The sequence below is a fragment of the Peromyscus leucopus genome, chromosome 14, assembly GCF_004664715.2.
Source record: "Peromyscus leucopus breed LL Stock chromosome 14, UCI_PerLeu_2.1, whole genome shotgun sequence".
NCBI lineage: Eukaryota > Metazoa > Chordata > Mammalia > Rodentia > Cricetidae > Peromyscus > Peromyscus leucopus.
The window spans coordinates 88,517,209-88,536,008 of NC_051075.1; the positions used below are offsets into that span (position 1 = coordinate 88,517,209).

The window sequence follows — 18,800 nt, forward strand, 5'->3', positions numbered from 1 at the left end:
GCAATAGCCAACTTTATTCAGAGCATCAGACAATCTGTACTCTGAGGATTAAGAAGAGTCACCTGAGTTTATAATCACAAGGTCAAGCAACATGTGACAGAAACATGCCTTTTTTTTTCTATAGAGGCATATAAACAAATAACAATAGCCAGTTGTAATGAATAATCTGAAGTAAAGACACTCCTGTGCCCTCCACCTGGGAGGGGTGAGAAAGCACATTCCAAGAAGAACACATGTTTTGGAGGAACAGAGATGATAAGACTCTGGTCTTGTTTACTTGGAGTAAAGTAAAGTCTCATAAAGTCTCAGGAATCTCCTCCCACAGCTTCCTTCATGGACCATGTTGGACATCATGCTGCTGTTAAAGGAAGGGAAGGGGAGAGGGAACATGAACAAATAGGAGTTGCCTGAGCCTGCTTTATTCATCCTCTTCAGTTGGCTGGCTGGTTGATTAGTTGCTTGGCTCATTTGAGACGAGGTTTCACTGTATTGCCAAGACTGGCTTTAAACTCTTTGAACTTACGATAAATCCTCCATTCTCCTGCCTCTACCTCCCTAAAGATATCACAAACATGTGCCATCAGCCTGGCTTGTTTTGTTCGTTCTCATTGGACTGATCCCTAGCACTTACTGTTGTTTCTAAAGATTTATTTTTAACTCTGTGTATAGGTGTCTGTGTGTGGGTGTGTGCCCTTGAGTGAAGTTGCCTGTAGAGGCCGGAAGGGAGCATTGGATCCCCTGGAGCTGGAATTATAGGCAGTTGTGAGCCACCCAACATGGATGCTGGGAACCGAACTCAGGTCCTCTTCACCACTGAACCATCTCTCCAGCCCCAGTAATAATGTTTTTATGGAGTGTTCACTGTGTTATATCCTTGGCTACTTAAAATTCATTATCTTATTTCATCTTCAGAGAGACTTGAAGAGATTACTCACTTGTCCATACTGCAGCCAGGCGCCTGTCCGTTGCTGCCCTTTGCTGCCTGCTGCTTACCTCCACGGTGATCAGTACTGTAGTGTGTGATCTGTGAGAAAGAGTGCAGGATCACATCCATGCATGCATGCAAAACACTCATAAAATACAATGAATAAATCTAAAAAAAAGGAAGGATTACAAACAGATGTGCTTGCTCACACCTTGTGTCTAAAGGATCTGCTTCCAACATGGCACAACCATGTGGCTGTGGGCAAGAGACCTCACTTGGTAAAGACTCCACCTTGTAGAGGTAGAGGCAGGGGAATCACCATGAGTTCAAAGGAGCATTAGCCACGTAGGGAAATTGAGGCCAGACCGAAGCTAACCTGGGTTCCAGGAGACCCAGTTAAGATCCATCCAGTCTTTACTTAGGAAAGTTACAGTAGGAGAAAAACACTAACCAAGTGTTGGCAGCATGATGTGGTCAGCCCAAAATGTTATGGAATTGTAAGAAAGGAAAAGTTTGAAGTAGGAGAACTCATAAACAAAAGAGGAAGTATTTCAGCAGGGTCTTCAGAGATGAGTAGACAATAATTAGAGGAAAGGTAACAGGAATTTTCAGGCCAAGAATAAAAGTATATCTAAGGGTATGTATATGAGAGACCTCAGTTGTTAACCTGACCTAGAATATGGATCTGTAATGAGAAGAAAGAAAAATCTTTTGGGTTACATTCCTTTACTGAGCACTAGGAGGCGCTATTCGCTCAGAATAGCTTAGGTATCACACCTGACCAATAAAACTTAGAGAGAGGCTATGTAATCAGCCACCTAAATATAGGTGATAGTTAAAAGTTACCGGGGTGGGGATGGGGGCTTGTCACATGTGAGACCCTGGGTCCAATCAAAAATGAAAAAAAGTATTTTCAAGTTGAGGGTGAGTGTGCTGTGAGTGGTGTAGAACCAGCCCTGTCTTCTGTGCTCTAGAACATTCCAATTCCAACCCTGAAGGAATTTGCAAAGGCTCTGGAGACCAACACCCATGTGAAGAAGTTCAGCCTGGCTGCAACCCGCAGCAATGACCCTGTGGCCCTTGTAAGTAAGACTTGAAACACAATATGAAGTCATTTAATTCCCTGGAGACTCTATTTTTAGTTTTTTCTTATTGTTTAAAATTAGCTAACTTTGCTTCTAGTTGTCTTGAGATAAGGTCTGCTATGTGACCTGGGTTTGAACTCACTGTATATCTTGGACTGGCCTTGAATTCCCAGGAATCCTCCTGCCTCAGCTTGCCCAGTGCTGAGATTTTAGGCATGAAATCACCATTCCTGGCTCTTAGAGAATCTTTTTAATTTATTCTATGAATTGAAAGTCTTAGATCTGGCCAACTTGATCTAACGAACTTACAGTTCTGAGGCACAGCTTGGCGCCTGTATACACTGCAAGCATGTTGAACTGACTGGATTCTTGTCTGTGCTGCACATTCCAAAAGAGAAAAAAGACAAGCGTTTGGCATCTAGCTAAATAAATATTTAGAGTTTGTTCTGTGTTGAGAAAAGCCATTCTGAAACGTCTGCTTCTACAGTGACTTTCTGTAATGGCCAAAAGCCTACTTGAACTTGGCACATATTAAAAAAAGTCAGAGTGTATTTCATCTTAATCTTTATGTGCATTAATTTTCCAAGCACACTTTAAACAATCAAAATACATTGTTTGACATCCAGTTAATTAGAACATGGGAAGGAAAATAGCAAAGCTCCTAGTCCTTTTATGTATTTTCGGTAATTCAGCCAAACAGGAAAGCTGCTTAGCTCAGTAAATGCTGTTACTGCCGGAACCACCACTGCTGTTCTTCTTGTTTACGTTCCCTAGTCCAGGCGGCTTTCCTGTGGACTCAGTGGCTGCAGCACAGGTCACTCAGGTTTGCATGCTGTCGTTAGTTCCCACTGTAACAAAAGAGAGGGTAGATGATCCCAGGTGTCACAAGGAAATGACAGAGCCGAGAGTCACCACCAGGTCGTTCTGGTGCTACGCTGTCACATTTACACACAGAGCCCTTCTGTGGTTGATAGGGATTCTGGGAACCAACCTGAGGAGAGTCTACAACATCCTTCACTCGGCTCTCAAGTCAAACTAGAAAAAGCAGAGTTGCCTGGCATGATGATTCGAGATTTAGAGCAACACCTCTTAGGCTGGAGAGATGGATCAGCAGTTACAAGTGCTTGTGGCTTTTCCAGAGGACCTGCGTTGATTCAGCGCACCCACTCCAGACAACTCAGAAGCACTTGTAACTCCAGGGGATCTGGTGTCCTCCTCTTCTGGCATCCTTGGGTACCTCATGCACATGGTGCACAGACATGCTTTCAGGCAAAACACCCATATGTATAAAATAAAAATAAATGTTAAAAATATAAGTATATATAGATATGTGTAGGAGCGTAGATATAATTTGGAACTATAATGAGATATTCCACATTCTATAATGAGATATTCCCCGTTCTTTTATTTATATTTCATCTTTGAAATCCATGGTGTAAAACATTTATAGCACATCAGTTCAAACTAGCTATTTTTTTCAAAGGCTTAGCAGCTGTATTTCTTGTGGCTACCATTTGGTCAGCAGGGAAGCTATGTACTCTGGCTTCTGTTAGATTTAAAAGATTTATTTTAATTTTTAATTAAACTGTGCATTCGTGTATATATGTGCTTGTGTGAGATCAGGTGTCCTTGAAGTCTAGAAGAGGGTACCTGGACTCTTGGAGCTGAGTTACAGGTGGTTATAAGCAGCCTGATGTGAGTGCTGGGAACTGAACTTGGGTCCTCACCAAGAACAGCATGTGCTCCGAACTGCTGAGCCATCTTTCTAGCCCCAGGAAATGGTGTTTTTGTATAATCCCACAGAGTACAGAAACAAATCTTTTTCTGAGACATGTATTTCTACTCTAATTATTTATATAACATTAAAGAAATCATACCCATGTTTCCCTGACATTATTATCCCAGTACATGAAGTAGATGCTCAGATAGTTGCTGAACTGAAGTGAACTTGGATGTCATAACTCCAAGTTATGTTTGGCTGCGTGTGCTCCATTTTGTTCAGTTGGAGAAAAAGTGTTTTCTCAAGTTTAAGATAAAGCAACATGATCGTGGCTGGCAGCCAGGAGGTCCTGCAAGTTCTTGTAAAGAACTAATTGCTCTGACATTTCATTATTCTGGAACTGGAAGTTAATGCCAGAGCTTGGTGTGTCTCGTAAGGAAAGGCTTGCCAAGCTCCCCTCTCATGCTCTGATTAGAATGTGTACATTTAATTTTAAGATCAAGTATTAAGCTGGGTGTGGTGATGCGTGCCTCTAATCCCATCACTTGTGGGGAGAGGCAGGCAGATCATTGAGTTCAAGGCCAACCAGGTCTACAGAGTGAGTTCCAGGACAGACAGGGCTACACAGGGAAACCCTGTCTCGATAAATCAAAATCAAAACAGAGAGGGGGGGGGAGGGAGAGAGAGAGAGGGAGGGGGGGAGAGAAAGAGAGAGAGAGAATTGGATAAATGTACCTTGGATTGTACAGTGTGCCATCCCATCTCATATCCCTGGGCTTTCCGTTCAAACAACTGTCAGCACACAGGATTTTAATTCTGTCCTAGTTATTCTCAGCTCAAGAGCCGTGTTGTTCCCAGGGCACATTGGCAGTGGTGGCAGGAGATGTCTGGGGTTGTTGTCGTGAGGACAGGACTACTGGCATGTGTTAGGTCTCAGAAGCCAGAAGGCTGCTAACCAGCCTAGCACACAGGACACCCATAGCAAAGAACTCTCCAGGCCCAGGTCTTAGCCACATCAAGGTTGAGAAATTCCACTTCATGTGGAATTCCTTCTCTTCCTTCTTCCTGTCCTAACTGAAAACAAGGTAATTAAAATAGTTTAGAACTTCCTTGGTCTACTCCCTAGAAGCAATCACTATTAGCAATTTGTTTTTCATTCTTCTAGTTATTGTCTTTAGGACTTAAAGTGGCTGCCAATCAACTGTTTATTCACCTGAGGAGCAGAAGGCCAGGCCACAGCCTTAGAGATCCTGACTCAGTCCCTGTTCATCTGGGTGGGGCCCAAATACACTTGAAATTTTATACGTATATTTCTATTTAAACTTATTTAGATGTTATCAATGTATGTGTGTGTCTGTGTGCACCTGCATGTATGTGTCTAGGTAAGTGTATGCACACGTGAGTATGGGGCATACCCATGGAGGCCAGAAGGGGAATTGGATCCCTTGGAACTGGACTTACAGGTGTTTGGGAGCCTCTTAATGCTCGGATCTGGACACCTGCTTTCTTTTTCTTTTTTTGGTTTTTTTTTTTTTTTTTTGAGACAGGGTTTCTCTGTGTGCCTTTCCTGCAACTTGCTTTGTAGACCAGGCTGGCCTCAAACTCACAGAAATCCACCTGGCTCTGCCTCCCGAGTGCTGGTTAAAGGCGTGTGCCACCACCACCCAGTGTGGACACTTGTCTTCATAATTGAGTGGCAAGCACTCCGAACCGTCTCTCTAGCCCCAGTTATATGTGTATTTTTTTAATTTCACTGTACTCAAACACTTTAAACTAGTATTAAAATGTGCTCATTTAGTGAATATGTAGTCTCAGCTCTTGAGAGATGGAAACAGGAAGATCAGCACTTTATGGCCAACCTCAGTTACACACACACACACACACACACACACACACACACACACACACACACACAGTGTGGGGGCGGGGGGGGGGGAATCTGGCTATTTGTCCAGTGGTTTTGTTCCCAGCACCCACATGGTGCTCACAACTATCTGCAACTCCAGTTCCAGGTGATCCAACACCCTCTTCTGGTCTCTGCTGGGTCTAGCACAGACATAGTACACAGACTTACATGCAAGCAAAACACTCATACATAAAAAAATAAACAGTTAAAACTAAGGGAAAACATATGCTCACTCACACCATGCGGGTGCTGGGAATCCAACCCAGGTTCTTCAAAAGAGCAGCCGGTACTTATAACCGCTAAGCCAGCTCTCCAGCCTCTCCTGAGCTGTTTTAATTTTTCTTTTCTTTTGTTCGAGACAGGGTTTCTCTGTGTAGCTATGGCTGTCCTGGAACTCACTCTGTAGACCAGGCTGGCCTCGAACTCACAGAGATCTGCCTGCCTCTGCCTCCCGAGTGCTGGGATTAAAGGCGTGCACCACCACTGCCCGGCGCCATTTTCATTTTTAATTGTAGTTCTAAATTTTAATTTTACTTGGAGATGAAAGTATTTTTGACTTAACAAAGGTTTTCTTAAGTGCTGTAAAACTATGGTTCTTATTCGGGGAGAGATGTTCATGAAACCCTTCATTAGAAAGCCTAATGGCTGTTTCTGTACACTAAGGCTTTTGCAGACATGCTGAAAGTCAACAAGACCTTGAAAAGTCTAAACATAGAATCCAATTTTGTCACTGGAACTGGAATCCTGGCCCTGGTGGAAGCCCTTCGAGAGAATGACACCTTGACAGAGATCAAGATCGACAACCAGGTACAGAAGTGGGGCGGGGCAAAGCTTAGCTTCCATCTTAGGCAGTTGGGGGACGGCCCACGGGGGGGGGGGGGGGGTGTGTGGGCTAAAGCTCAAAGCTCTGTGCGGACTCGATGTGGTCTTCTGGCAGTCCTACAAATCGTCACAGCTTCTGAGCCATGGAGGGAACATATATTCAATCTCTCTCTGTCGTGTGTGTGTGTGTGTGTGTGTGTGTGTGTGTGTGTGTGTGTGTGTGTGTGTCTGCGCGCGTGTGTGCACGCCTGGCATGCATGTGTGTGTGTGCACACAGAGTCCAGGGGACAACCACAGCTACCTTCCTCAGATGATGACCACCCTTTTTTTTGAGACAAGCTAGGCTGGCTGGGAGCCCCAGGGATCCCCTTGTCTCTGCCTCCACCGCGCTAGGATTCCAAACTCACACGCCCACGCACCAGCTTTTTGAACGTGGGTCCCAGGGTCTGAACTCAGATCCCCATGCTGTGTGACAAGCACTTTACTGACTAAGCGTTCTCCCCAGCCCCAGAGCATGTTCTTGAGTGAACTTCTCGGCAGGCCGGCAGACCTGAGCCAGCTACCCTTGCCCTAAGCTAGCCAGGCAGCAGGGGTATTTCCAGACGCTTTGTTCATTCTCTTACCCTGTAGCCTGAATCAAAGCCCAATGCTGCCCCAGCCTTGAAAGAAAGTGGGGTGGACCTACCCAGACACTGAGGCTCACTCTTGTTTTAGAGGCCATTATCAATGATTTTTAACTTATTATTATTATTATTTTGAGACAGGGTTTTTCTGTGTAGCTTTGCGCCCTTCCTGGAACACACTTGGTAGCCCAGGCTGGCCTCGAACTCACAGAGATCCGCCTGTCTCTGCCTCCCGAGTGCTGGGATTAAAGGCGTTTAATGGTGTGTGTGCCAGAGGTCAGAGACATCTGATTCTAGGGTTACAGGAGGTCGAGAGCTGCCCAGTGTCGGTGCTGGGATTCAAATACAGGTCTTCTGGAAGAACAGCAGGCTCTCTCAACCGCTGAGCCATCTCTCCAGCCTAAATCTTTAATTATTTTTGGATATGGATTCCAGGATAGAAAATTCAGTATTTGGATTGATGGCTGCCAGACTTTCCCACTTCTTAAGAAACATTCCTGCTTTAATCCATCCCATTAGCACTGAGTGACTTGGAAGCACAAATATTAGTTTTGCTTAAACTCACTCAGGAATTACCTTCTCTTTCTCTTTGTTTTGTGTTGTGTATCTGTTTTTGAGACCGTCCCATGGGTTAGCACAGGCTAGCCTTGAACTAAAGATCTTCATGCCTGAGGCTCCCGGGGACTGTGATTATAGTCATACACCCAGTTCATCTTTTCTTCAGAAAGGATTTCTTGTTTGCTGTTGGGATTTTTGTTGTTGTTGTTTTTTGTTTGTTTGTTTTTGCTTATGTGTATGTTCATATGCATGTGAGTGTGTAAAAACGTGTGTGTGCATGTGAAGGCCAGGGGTTGATGTCAGGGTCATCTTGTCACATCCCACCACAGACTTAGTTTTGGTAAGGGTCCACCACCTGGAGCTCGCTGATTGGCTAGCCTGGTTGACCAGTGACCTCTGGGATTTACCTATCTCTGCACCCCAGCTATGGAGTTATAGGATAGGCTCCTGCCATCATACCTGACTTTATAACTTAGGTCTGGGATCCAAATTCAGGTCCTCATGCTTGCACAGAAACACCTTTTCCCACTGAGCCGTCTCCCCAGCCTGACTTCTTATCTTGGTTGCTTTTGGTTGGTTGGTTTTCATTTTTGAGTACCAGAAGATTGGGCTGTCTGCATTTTGTTTTTAGACCAAGAGCCAGACCCAATGACTGCATGGGAGGGAACTTCTCAGGGTGCTTGTTCCCTTCCAGTTTGAACCTTTTTTGTGGAAGTAATCATGAGTTTCCCCCTGTAAGTAACCGTTTCCTTTCCCATCCTGTTTATCCCATGTCTATGTGTGTGCATCCACAACCAGAGGCAGCAGCTGGGGACAGCGGTGGAGATGGAGATAGCCCAGATGCTGGAGGAGAACTCAAGGATCCTCAAGTTCGGGTACCAGTTTACCAAGCAAGGGCCACGGACAAGAGTGGCAGCTGCCATCACAAAAAATAATGACCTGGGTAAGGCAGATGTGCTCTGTGCTGGTCGCAGTCAGAGGAGCGCTGGGACATTCATCTTCCAGTTCAGAGGCCGCATCTCAGACACCGTGCCGCTGGGCTCGGTGGGCACCTTATTAGGTGGTCGTGGCAATCCTCTGGTCTTCGAGATGCTTAAACTTCAACACAATGTTCTTTTAGAAGAACTGTTTACTGTAGCTTTGCTCTTGCTCGACTTCTCTGTCTTTACCTTTTCTACACCCCCCCCCTCTTCTCTTTCTCTCCTCCCTCCATGATGATGGCACTCTCTCCGTTTGGACACGGGGCATGGCAATCCCAGGTTCCTTATGTATAACCTCTGATGGCACTATTTTTCAGTACTCGGGCTTGAATGCGGGGACGTGAATACGTCTGTATTTTACGTGTGAAGTACTCTAACAGAGCTCTACTACACAGGTTAAACTCTTGCAGAGCTTTTCAGCTTTTCCCTTTGCCTTCCCACACTGTTCCTTCTGTTAGAAGGAGATGGGACATATCCTGGTCAGTCACAGTGTAGAAAGATGGAGCAGATGGGGAAGGCTTGGTCTGGGGACATCTTAGCAGCATAGCAGAGGGACATCTAAGACTGGACAAGTCTACCTGGCAGTCAGCCAGCAGCAGGCTTGATTTCCTTGTCTGAGGTTTGGGAAGAGTGTACCAGACCTTGGACAAGGGAGAAGGAAAGACACCAGCAGGACATAGGGCCAGACTTTCCCATTGGGTGTAGGGAGTGAGGCCCAAGACCCAGCAGAAGGCTTTGGGAAAGGATGGAGACATCCAGAAGATGACTAGGAAAGAAAATATTGTTGTTTGGGTCTTTGTTTTGTTTTTGTTTTTGTTTTTGTTTTGAGACAGAATTTCTCTGTGTAGCTTTTGGAGCCTTTCCTGGAACTCACTCTGTAGCCCAGGCTGGCCTCGAACTCACAGAGATCCACCTGTGTCTGCCTCCCGAGTGCTAGGATTAAAGGCATGCACCACCACCGCCTGGCTATTTTTTTTTTTTTTAATTCTTTTGCAGAGCCGCCACCCAGCTCCCAAATAAATCACACACACAGACTTAATCCTTACTTATGAATGCCTGACCTTAGCTTGGCTTATTTCTTGCCAGCTTTCCTTAAATTATCCCATCTACCTTTTGCATATGGGCTTTTCCCTTTTTTTACTTCTGTGAATCTTACTCTTACTCCACGGCTTGCTGTGTAGCTGGGTGGCTGGCCCCTGGAGTCCTCTTCCTTCTCTGTCTGCTAGATCTCTCTCTCTCCCCCAGATTTCTCCTTCTATTTATTCTTTCTGCCTGCCAGCCCCACCTATCCTTTCTCCTGCCTCACTATTGGCAATTCAGCTCTTTATTAGACCATCAGGTGTTTTAAACAGGCACAGTAACACAGCTTCACAGAGTTAAACATACATAACACACCTTAAAATAATATTCCCCAACAGAAAGCGTGTTAGGTCTGTATCTGAGCAGCCCAGAAAAATAGGCAAAGCAAGGCTCCGGAAGTACTGACAACAGATCCCATGCCCAGGAACGCCTGTTGCAGGCGCAGCATCTCTACAGCTTGGGCTACTGAAAGTAGCAGGCGAGAGGGGACCTCAGATAGGGGACCAGTTGGCCAAATCCAGGAAGCTTCCAGAAGCCCCTTGTTATCAACCAAAAGAGTCTGCAGCGCAGGAAGCGAAAGCAGAAGCAAGGGGTTGTGAAAAGCAGGAATGCAGTCGGGTACGGTGGTGTGCACCTGCAATTCCAGCATTCAGGAGGCTAATGCAGGAAAATCCTGGCGGAAGACCAACCTGGGCTGCATGGTAAGACCGTGTCAGAGGAGGGAAGAGAAGGATAGAATCAGGCAATTGTTTTTGAAAGATGTATTTATTTTACGTGTATGGAATGTTTAGTTTGCACTTATGTCTGTGTACCATGCATGTGTCTGGTACCCTCGAAGGTCAGAAAGAGCATCGATTCTCCTGGAACTGGGGTTATGGCCAGTTGTGAGCAGCTACGTGGGTGCTAGGAATTGAACCCAGGTCATCCGAAAGAACCACTGAGTTGTCTCTCCAGCCCCCAGATCAGGCCATCTTAACAGCATCTTTGATCCCAAGCACTGCTTCAAAGGAACCTCAAGCTGATTTTGCCTGTTGTCTAAACCACTCATTTTTTTTGAAGACCAATATTTAAGGTTTGTTTGTTTGTTTGTTTGTTTGTTTGTCTCTTTTGAGACAGAATCATACTGTATAGCCCAAGCTGTCCTGGAACTCACTATGTAGCCCAGGTTGGCCTCCAATTCTTTTTTTTTTTTTTTTGGATTTTTTGAGACAGGGTTTCTCTGTGTAGTTTTTGTGCCTGTCCTGTATCTCACTCTGTAGCCCAGGCTAGCCTCAAACTCACAGAGATCTGCCTGGCTCTGCCTCCCGAGTGCTGGGATTAAAGGCATGTGCCACCACCACCCAGCATTGGCCTCCAATTCTTGATTCTCCTGCCTCAGCCTCTGGAATACAATGACTGCAGGTGCACTCCACCACTTAGGAGTTTTTAATCAAGATGAGATTTAGAGAATATGAGCGCCCCTTTACAGAAAGCTGGTCTCCCCACCATCGTCAGAGGTGACGGGGGAGGCTGTGTTCACCTAGGGACTTTGCAGAGGCCAGTAGGTGACAGAACTGCACAGAAGCCAAGGAGATGATGCCCCATGTGTAAATCCCCATGAAAGTACTTCCCAGTTCACCGCCCTGTGGTCTGTCTCTCCTGGACCGACACTCTTTAGACATACTGAGACATTCCCAGTTACCGGACACAGCTTTATTTAAACTTAAATTCCTCCTCAGACTAGGTTATTTTGCTGTTTCCATTTTCTGCCATGGTTCATTGAATGTTGAAGTTTAAGATGATCCATGCCATTGGGTGTGTGGCATAGAATTTCATGGGGTGAATCCTATCTTCTAGATCAGTGGTTCTCAACCTGTGGGTCAGAGATCCTGCAGATCAGATGTTTACATGTCCATGAGAGTAGCAAAATTATCGTTATGAAGTAACAGCGAAATACCGTTATGGTTGGGGGTCACCACGACACAGGGAACTGTATCTAAGGGTCACAGCGTTAGGGGGGTTGAGAACCACGGCTTTAAAATGATTTTCAAGAATATCCTTTTCTTTCTATCTATCTTTTTGAATTTTTTTCTTTCTTTCTTACCTAGTTCGCAAGAAGAGAGTTGAAGGAGACCGGAGGTAAACCTCCACTAACAGAAGTGAAGTCACACCACGCAGCCATCTGAAAAAACGGGCACAAACTCATCCTCCACGGGACCATCTTATCTAAGGCTGTTCGTTTCCGTTAACCGTGTGCGTCATAATTTTAACTGTTACTCTTTTTTAGCACTGCTTATTTAGGTGAGGTTCTGAAATGTGTGTAGTGGTTTGACTTGCTCCTGGACACGCCTGGCGGCTTGCGCCGATAGGATGATACAGATGTTAGATGTCGACAGCGCTGGAGATGATTTTAACCACTTTGATATTGGGTTGGCTTGCTTTCCTCCATGAACATGTTTTCAGTCATGGGAAGGGACTTAGCGTGTATGTGTGTAGCTGATTACAGTAGAGGCCTACCTCTGTTTACATGCATCACTTTGAGCTAGGCTGAGTACATGAGAAGTGGGCTGCTGACCACATAAGAAGTTAGTATTTGCCAATCTTCCACAAATTCTCCGTTAATTCCAGGAACATGTCTCTACGTGCGCATGCCCAGCTGATTCATGGTCGGTGGGATCCTTCCTAGAAAGCACTTTAATACAGCATTAGCAAATTAACTGTTTATTATCCTATGGGTATATCGATAATTCACACACTTATCTTTACTGACTATTAAACATGAATTAAACATATTTGTGTAGGTGTGTGGTACTGGGGATTGAACCCAGGGCCTTGTGCATGCTAGGCAAGCACTCTACCCCTGAGCTACATCTCCAACCCAAATTAGATTTAATAGACAATTATTTATAAAGCCATTGAAAGCCTTTCCAGGTATAATAGAAAAATTTTAAATTTCACCAAAAGAAAATTTCAAAATATTACATTCCCAAATAAAACAATAACAGTGACAGCTAATGGGCTAGAGAGATGGCTCAGAGTGCTTGCTACTTTTCTAGAGGACCAGAGTTCAGTTCCCAGCACCGATGTCAAGCAGCCAACAATGGCCTATAACTCCATCTTCAGGGGAATCTGATGCCTCCAGCCTCTGAGGGCATCCACACACACATGTACATACCCCCCATGCATGTACACTTGATTAAAAATAAGTTTAAAAGATAATGGCACCTTAATCAAAGTTTCTGATACATAAGATTGAGTGAATTTGACAAAATTTAAAAGCAATTAATGCCTCATCTTTAGCATGACAGGTTCACAGGATAAATTGTGGGTATTGTAGTTAATTACATAGATTTTTTTTTTTTTTTTTTTGGTCATATGCATTTGCTTCTCTGCCTTTTGGCTAAATCAAGTGCCACTTTTTAATCACATGGTCAATCCAGACATTTGGAAACCTTAGGTAAAAATGCATTGTCAGTTACTCAGATGTTTGTCACCTCAAAGACAAAGCTGGTGGAAAACACAACTGAAATGATGGCATTGATGTCTTAGTATAACCGTTGGACAGTGCAGTGCGAAATTAAGGTGACAAATGACAGAAGTCTTTGGCCGCAAATCACCACTCCTCTCTCCTGTCATTGATGACAGCCTGTGACAGCCCCTGTCAGGTAGCTAAGGCTAGCTCCTCTTCTCACCACTGCGACTGAATAGCTGGCCAAAGGAACAGAAAGAAGGGAGAAAACGTTCGTTTTGGTTCACATGCGACAGCCATGGCAGCTGGAGCACAGGTCACATTACATTCGCAGACAGGAGGCAGAGAGAGATGAATGCTGGGACTCCACCCGCTCTCTCCTTTGTCCCCAGTCTGAGACCCCAGCCTGTAGGATGGCGCTACCCACATTCAGGGTGAGTCCTCCCTCCTTGGTTAGACTTCTCTGGGAACACCTTATGTGGTTCCACATCCCATCAGGCTGACAATGAGGATAACTCACAGTGTTTCTCTTTCTTCCCTGTCCTCTCCTCTCCTTACGCAGCATCCCTCTGGTTTCCCTTCTCTTTAGGACTCTGAGTCTTACAGAGGTGAGACTCTTGTACTGTTGGCGGAGCGGAAGCTGCCATCCCTGGCAGATCTTGGGTCTAGGCCTATATAGTTTTAGTGACTGTGAGTTCCTGAGTTGCTTGGTAGCAGGAAGACAAGTTGATGGGTGAGTAACTTAGCTTGAAAAGCACTTGGAATCTGTTTAGAGGGGCCTTTAAAAAACTGGACACTTGGAGGGAGAAACTGGATGCTGACTGGTTCTATAAATACCCATAGCTGAAAGCAAAAGTCCTCTAAAACATCTCATTTTCTTGACTCAGTTTTACTATTTTTTTTTTTCAGGACACAATAAGGAGGGTATTCTGACATTTTTTTGAGTCATCCCCAATCCTTTTATCTTCCTGTCAATCTGAAAATGTATTAGTACATTCCATTTGATGGTTTTCAGTCTGATTTTTCTTTCCTTCTCCCCCATTTGGATGTGCTATATTGGAGTCAGTTTGTACAGGTTTGCTGGGTGTTCGGCTTTCAAGAATTCTGTGAATGATTGTTCAACATAGCACTACTAAATATTAAGGGAAGCCAGGTGTGTTGGCACACACCAGTGATCCTAGCACTTGGAATGGAGGCAAGATCAGTGTTGGCTACATAGGAAGTCTGAAGCAAGCCTGATACATGAGACCCCCAACCAAGACATATTAAGTGACATGCACTTACAGTTAAATCAATTATGATAAAGACTAAACTGTGTTCTTGAGATTATTTATGTACATTGTGCCTACATGGTGTAAATACTACCTGTGGTGTGCTGTGGCACGGTTCTTCCCAGCTCTCAGCACTAACTTCTTGGCTGTGGTGAGAAGAGTCTTTGGAGATTATCAGTGTGTAAGAAACTGTCTCCTTTCTTTCCTCTAGATTGTTGGCAGATAAGCAGTTCTACCTTGGTGAAGTGTGTACGATGTATTTGAATCCTAATTTTTGGTTACCATGTTGCCAAAGGGAGGATGCTGTGTCTTTCCTCCATCCTGGTCACAGACCTCTTTAAAAGCAGAGTCCCTAGCAAACCTCTACAAGAAATCCTTTTCCTTTCCTCATTCCTTCTCTTTCCTTCATCTCTTGAGAAGCCCCGCCCCTGCAGAGTGTTGTCTGCAGCCCCACGTTTTGGAGAATGGGTTGCAGCTGTTAGCACACCCTGGCAAAAAGCAAGAAAAAAAAATATAAGATTTGGATCACAGCTATTCCTTTTTATAAGGAGTTATTAATACTATTAAAGCAAGATAGGAGAACATTATTTTTAAAATCATGCTGCTGTTAGCTTATAAGATGAGTGTATGAGATTGTTTGTTGCTAATCAGCTGTTTTATTATTATGGATTTTTAAGTGGCTTATAAAATGACATTTCCATAAGTATTTACATATTGAAAATAGCTACTAGAAGATCAAACATACATTTTGGGAGAACTCTATCAAGTCATCTAATTAGTCTAAGACTTCACCTCCCTTCTGCCCAAAGTGGACAATTAATTTCATCATGATGAGACATAATATGTGTAAATTATTTTTATATGTATATATTTTGCTAGCTAGTGTGCGGAGTGTTTGCTAATGCCTGAATAGCTGTTTAGAGGGAGCTCATGTTTCCCTCGGCTGCTCCCTTCCCCTTTACAGTTGTACAGGCCCATAGTAAATGAAAACTCACTCCCCTAGACTTGAAGGTTCCTGTCCCTGATGTCTTGTCATGGCACATGTAGATAGATGGCTTTCAGGAGATGCACTTCTCAAGTCTAGAAATAGTGACTAGTCTAGTAGTACACGTGCATCTCTCTGTCTGCCTCATGTGCGTGCGCAGCTAAAGCTCCTTCGTCCTTTTCAGCATGATCAAAACCCTTGCTTTCATCTTTGAGAGAAATCAGTTTCCCTCCCTCCCGCACCCCGCCGTGTGTGTGTGTGTGTGTGTGTGTGTGTGTGTGTGTGTGTGTGGTCAGATATCTAACTAGGTATTTGGCTACATCTGGACAACAGATTGAAGGGAGGCTCTCTCCCCAGCTCCACTTCCCTTCCCCTTTTAGAACTGCTGCAGACCCAGGTTCCATGGGAAATTACTCTGGGGTCTGTGGAGGATGACTCTTAGAAAATTCACTGGATTATTACCCCATGAGATCTTCCTATATGCCTAAAGTCTGTATCATTTCATACTCATGAACATCAATTAGCCCCATCCTTCCATCTCTGTAGGACACACTGTATATAAATACTTTGTACATAAGGATCACCAAATACTGTAGTGAGGTGTTTGGCTACATGTAGACCATGGATTGACGGGACCATGCTTCCCTTGCCCCTCTCAGGGTTGTTGTGGGCCCAGGTTAGAGAATCACGTGCCTGGAGGGGCAGGTGTAGCTCACCCATTTTCAGCACACAGCTCATCTTCCAGTAGAAGCCCATCTCCATGTTAAAGCTCAGAAAATATCACAGTGCCTGTACCCCTGGAGCCGGTTTTCCTAAAGGAAGACTGGAATACCAGACCATGAACAGCTGCTTCTCTTCCACACATAGATGTGGCCCCTTGTGGGCACCAACGTTGTGGAAGCCACTGCCTTCAGAATAACTGCCACAAGACTCTTCTGATGCACAAAGCTTAGACCTGGCGTGGAAACATCAGCGTGCTCAGACAGCCCTGCAGAGTTGATAAAAGTGTTTGAACGTACTTCCTTTTTCATGGCTGAGACTTACTCTGCCCTCTCCTAAATACCGTGCAAGAGACAGGAAGCATAAGAATTCTGGACTGAGTTTATGCATGTTTTAGTGTTGGGATGATAGACCGATTGCCTTTTTGAAAAGTAGATATCGCCAGGCTGTGGTGGCACACGCTTTTAATCCCAGCACTCGGCAGGCAGAGTCAGGCAGATCTTTGTGAGTTCGAGGCCAGCCTGGTCTACAGAGCGAGATCCAGGAAAGGCACAAAGCTACACAGAAAAACCCTGTCTTGAAAAATCAAAAAAGAAAAAAAAAAGTAGATATTGAGTTTGCTTCCCATACCCCTGCTACTTACTCCATTCTCAATTCAAACACTGAGACACACATATAGGAAAGGTACAAAAACTTTCTAACATCAGGCTGATCCCACTAGGTAAACCACAGAGCAGCCTTTTGGAACTAACTGACCGGGGAAAAGTATCCAGAACCTCAGTGTTCACTGTTTCCTTATTCCCCAATTCTACATCTGACTGTACTTTATACTCTGGTTCAAGATCCTTACCAAGGAAAGGGCCAGGGATTTAATATTTAAATTAATTTAATGGCAGAACTTGGTTCTGCTCACTCTTCTTAATCTCTCTCCCATCAGCTTAACAGCAATGACCAAACAATCAATAGATAGATGAGCAATGGGTTACAAATTTTAAGTCTGTGTCCTGGGTACTATTCTAGAAATGGCACATGAGTCAGAGGTTAAGCCTATTTCAGACATTGTTGCCTTGGAGAGGGTGAAGGAGAGGGTAGAAAAGAGCAACCTACTAACCAGGCTTGGTTAGCTGTGTCTTGTGGCAGTCATTCGGAGCACATTGGCTCAGCTAGTTGGTATGGTGAATGGGTACCATACTAACAGATTTGGAGGCTAAATCCCAATCCCGTTACCCACACTTAGCAGGTGTATGATCATGGGCAATTCATCTAATTGCCTGCCAATTATAGATTATATGAGGGATGAGCACCGGAAATGTAGTCAAGTGACCTGAACACTTGACTCTGCTCTTTCTTAGCTGGGTGACTTTAGGGGAAACCACTTGATCTCTCAAGCCTAAAGCTCCCCAGCCATTAAATGGGAATAATATCTTCACTAACTACCTCACAGAGTTGTAGTGAGAAAATAGAATCAGATCATCTGATGAAAACACCATAGAAACTAGAAAACACTGTACAAAAGTAGATCGCTTTTTTTTTTTATCAATTCACTAATATTTCCCACTGCCTCTGAGTCTGTTTCATTCTGACCAATGATTCATCTTTTGAAGTAGGGCAAATTGGACCATGGAATGATGGAATTGGAATGAAGTAAGGGACTAGAATTGTTTTACTTCAAACATAGAGGTGAGAGGTGGTTGGTGGTGGCAGTGGGTATTATAGTTCAGTGATACAAATGATAGATCACTTTGCTGGGTCACTTTGAAAGTACTTTGGAAAGGGCTGGGAAGTAACTCAGTAAGGTGGTGTGCCGGCCTTGTGTTCACAAAGATCCGATCCCCAGCACCGCATTAGCTGAGCAGGGTGGCACAAATCTTCAATCCCAGCAATCAAAAGGTGGAGGCAGGAAGATCAGAAGCTCAAATTCATCCTTGGCTACACAGTGAATTTGATTGAGACCAGCCTGGGCTACATGAGATCCTGTCTCAAAAAATAAAAAGCCCTGAAGAAGTGGTCCCAGTCCTTGGAAATGCTGGGTCCAAGAGGGGAACTCAAACAGTGACTAAGAATTTATGCAAGAGAGTGCTGTGGCCTTCCTGACATCACTAAAGGCGACAGAGGCTAGGTAGGACTCAAGGTATTGCTGGCCACCTTGGAGAGCATCTCCTTAGGGCTCCAAGAGTTTTTTTATGCCTGGCATCTGTGTACCAGGTGCCAGCTCCAAGACACTGAAAGGGAGCAAGCTCTCTGGAGCAGCAGCTACCTATCACCAGCAGCTCAGCCCTGGCCAGCTATTTCTGCCAAGAAAAGCAATGTAGTATGACCTCACCAGGATGGTGTCTCATCGGTCCTTGTATCTTTGGTACCATCTAATAAGGTGCCTTGTACATAGTAGGTGCTTTATAAATGTTGCTTGTGCATCACTGTCCTCCAGCCCTACAAGAATTATATTCTGTTTACAACCATGTGATATATATATATATATATATATATACATATATATATGTATATATTCATAATGATTTGGATGCCAGCTGTATGTGACCTTGGGTAAGATTTTCCATCTGTCTTATCTTCATTTCACCTATAAAATAGTGTGCTCTCTAAAGTCCCTTCTAGATCCCAGACATTACAACCCTGTGATTCTGAACATGGGTGGGTAATATACCCACTGTGGCTCCAG

At 44.4% G+C, this 18,800-nt stretch overlaps 1 protein-coding gene across 3 annotated transcripts in view; it reads left to right on the forward strand.

The window, feature by feature from the left end:
- Tmod2 (tropomodulin 2) overlaps positions 1 to 18,012 on the forward strand; it is a 53,446-nt gene extending 35,434 nt beyond the window's left edge. For all 3 annotated transcript variants that reach the window (XM_028864998.2, XM_028865007.2, XM_028865017.2), the window contains exons 7-10: positions 1,900 to 2,007; positions 6,300 to 6,443; positions 8,438 to 8,582; positions 11,787 to 18,012. In XM_028864998.2, coding sequence (XP_028720831.1) covers positions 1,900 to 2,007; positions 6,300 to 6,443; positions 8,438 to 8,582; positions 11,787 to 11,821 — 432 coding nt within the window. In that variant the 3' untranslated portion in view covers positions 11,822 to 18,012. The remainder of the gene's footprint in view (positions 1 to 1,899; positions 2,008 to 6,299; positions 6,444 to 8,437; positions 8,583 to 11,786) is intronic.
- The last annotated feature ends 788 nt before the right edge of the window (positions 18,013 to 18,800 follow it).